Source organism: Amyelois transitella, chromosome 7, assembly GCF_032362555.1.
Source record: "Amyelois transitella isolate CPQ chromosome 7, ilAmyTran1.1, whole genome shotgun sequence".
Lineage (NCBI taxonomy): Eukaryota > Metazoa > Arthropoda > Insecta > Lepidoptera > Pyralidae > Amyelois > Amyelois transitella.
The window spans coordinates 3,880,561-3,882,252 of NC_083510.1; the positions used below are offsets into that span (position 1 = coordinate 3,880,561).

Genomic DNA, 1,692 nt, shown 5'->3' on the forward strand with positions numbered 1-1,692 from the left:
AGCCCGCGACCTCCCCCGTCCCGCCCGCCCCCGGCGCATCCTCGAAACCTCTCGCCACCCTCCTTAGATCCTTTCAGAAATCCACTAAGTAGCGTCGGCAAAAACGTGTAAACATGTCATCATCTGAGTTCTTTTCCGTTTTCACCTTAGTAAACTTGGGATTCTTCTTTTAGGCGATGAGCTAACAGCCTGTCGCTATTTGCATCTCAGTTCATTAAGCCATACGGCTGAACGTGACCTTCTTACCTTTGCGAGACTGTTGGCTCTATCTACCACGTAAGCATATACGTAAACATAGACATGTCTAAAGACTTGGCCGTTGCTGCTCAGTCACTCGCGCCTCATCACACGACAGAGAATATTGGTTTTTAAGAAAATAAAAGAAATAAATTGCTATGAAAAAGTCATATATTTATTTAGATAGCTACAGCTGGCACCGGCACGGGCTTGGGCAGATGGTCGCCGTCAACGTGGAAGCCATCAGGGCCGCCCCTGTACTTGGTCACGTAGATCTGACCGTCATCACCAATGAACTGGTATTGACCCTCGATCTCCAGGACATGCCCGCCATCGCCGCTTGGGATCAGACGGCCGCGCTCGGATACCACCGTGTCTGGAAGAGGGAATTGAAATTATATATTATGCGTGTAATAGTTATCTTTCTGGGTAGAGAAACGTCTTTGTTTCTTATATTAACTGTATCTTTGTATTTAACAAAGGGTACTAAAATAAATATATATCAATCATCATCATATTTGCCATTTTAACAGCCTTTGTGGTGCTGCGGTAGTGCGATTTTCTGTGACATCATAGGTCTAGGGTTCGAAGCCCACCATGATGAGAAACGAACTTTTTCTGATTGACTCAGGTCTTGGATTAGACCTATATAAGTATTTTTTATAAAATATAGTATCGTTAAGTTACTCGTAGTATCTCTTAACACAATCATATTATGTTTTACGAAGATAACCACAGAACTTAACCAGAGCTATTTTGGTCCGCATAAAAATATCTCTCTTCGCTTTGCCCAACCTTTGACAAGTGAAGTATCAAAATGAAATGATTAATGAAGATTGAAAATTGCAATTTTTTTTAATATGTGTCATCTAAATAGGGATAAAATTTGGAAACAGAATATAAATACAATAATATTAATAATACTCACTCTCAGCGGTGATATATCTGAGTGCGTACTGTCCATACTCATCATGGACTTCCTCGTGACGCACGGCCGGCAGCTCGCGGAGTGAGGGGTCGTGTGCCGGGAGCGCCAGGGCTGCGGCCACCAAGCAGCTGAGTACTACAAACTGAAAAAATACATACATGTCCTTTAATCAGGTCTTTATCCTTAACGGAGTACACAGAGCTAACAGTTTCGAAAAAACTAAAAGGCCTCGTTTAACTTGATAGAATTGAGATTCAAATAGTGAAAGGTTGCTAGCCTATCGCCTAAAGGAATCTTCGAGTTATTGAAAAATATTTTTAATTTCTAATAACTTTTTAACTGATTTGATTGTATTCATATCAAAATAAAATAAAAAGAATGTATCCAAAACAACGGAAAAATCTTTTATAACTCAGAGCTTACCAAAATTTACTTCTCAAAATTTTCTTTTCCTATAAATAAATAGATAGCTATAAATAGATAGATTTTAAACTATGTAAATGTTTTAAAGTACTTACGATTTTCAT

The 1,692-nt window shown here is 39.3% G+C and overlaps 1 protein-coding gene across 1 annotated transcript; it reads right to left on the reverse strand.

Annotated features, from left to right (window-relative positions):
* Nucleotides 1–416: 416 nt before the first annotated feature.
* On the reverse strand, nucleotides 417–1,692 carry LOC106139961 (flexible cuticle protein 12-like). Its single transcript, XM_013341474.2, has 3 exons — nucleotides 1,684–1,692; nucleotides 1,166–1,307; nucleotides 417–613 (listed from the first exon to the last, which is right to left on the reverse strand). The coding sequence occupies exons 1-3, from the start codon at nucleotides 1,690–1,692 to the stop codon at nucleotides 417–419; spliced, it is 348 nt and encodes a 115-aa protein (XP_013196928.2).

Excerpts from the sequence above, each read along its gene's own strand:
- LOC106139961 (XM_013341474.2), bottom strand. Across the intron at positions 614-1,165 it reads CAGATATATCACCGCTGAGA|ACACGGTGGTATCCGAGCGC; the intron begins GTGAGTATTATT and ends TCCCTCTTCCAG.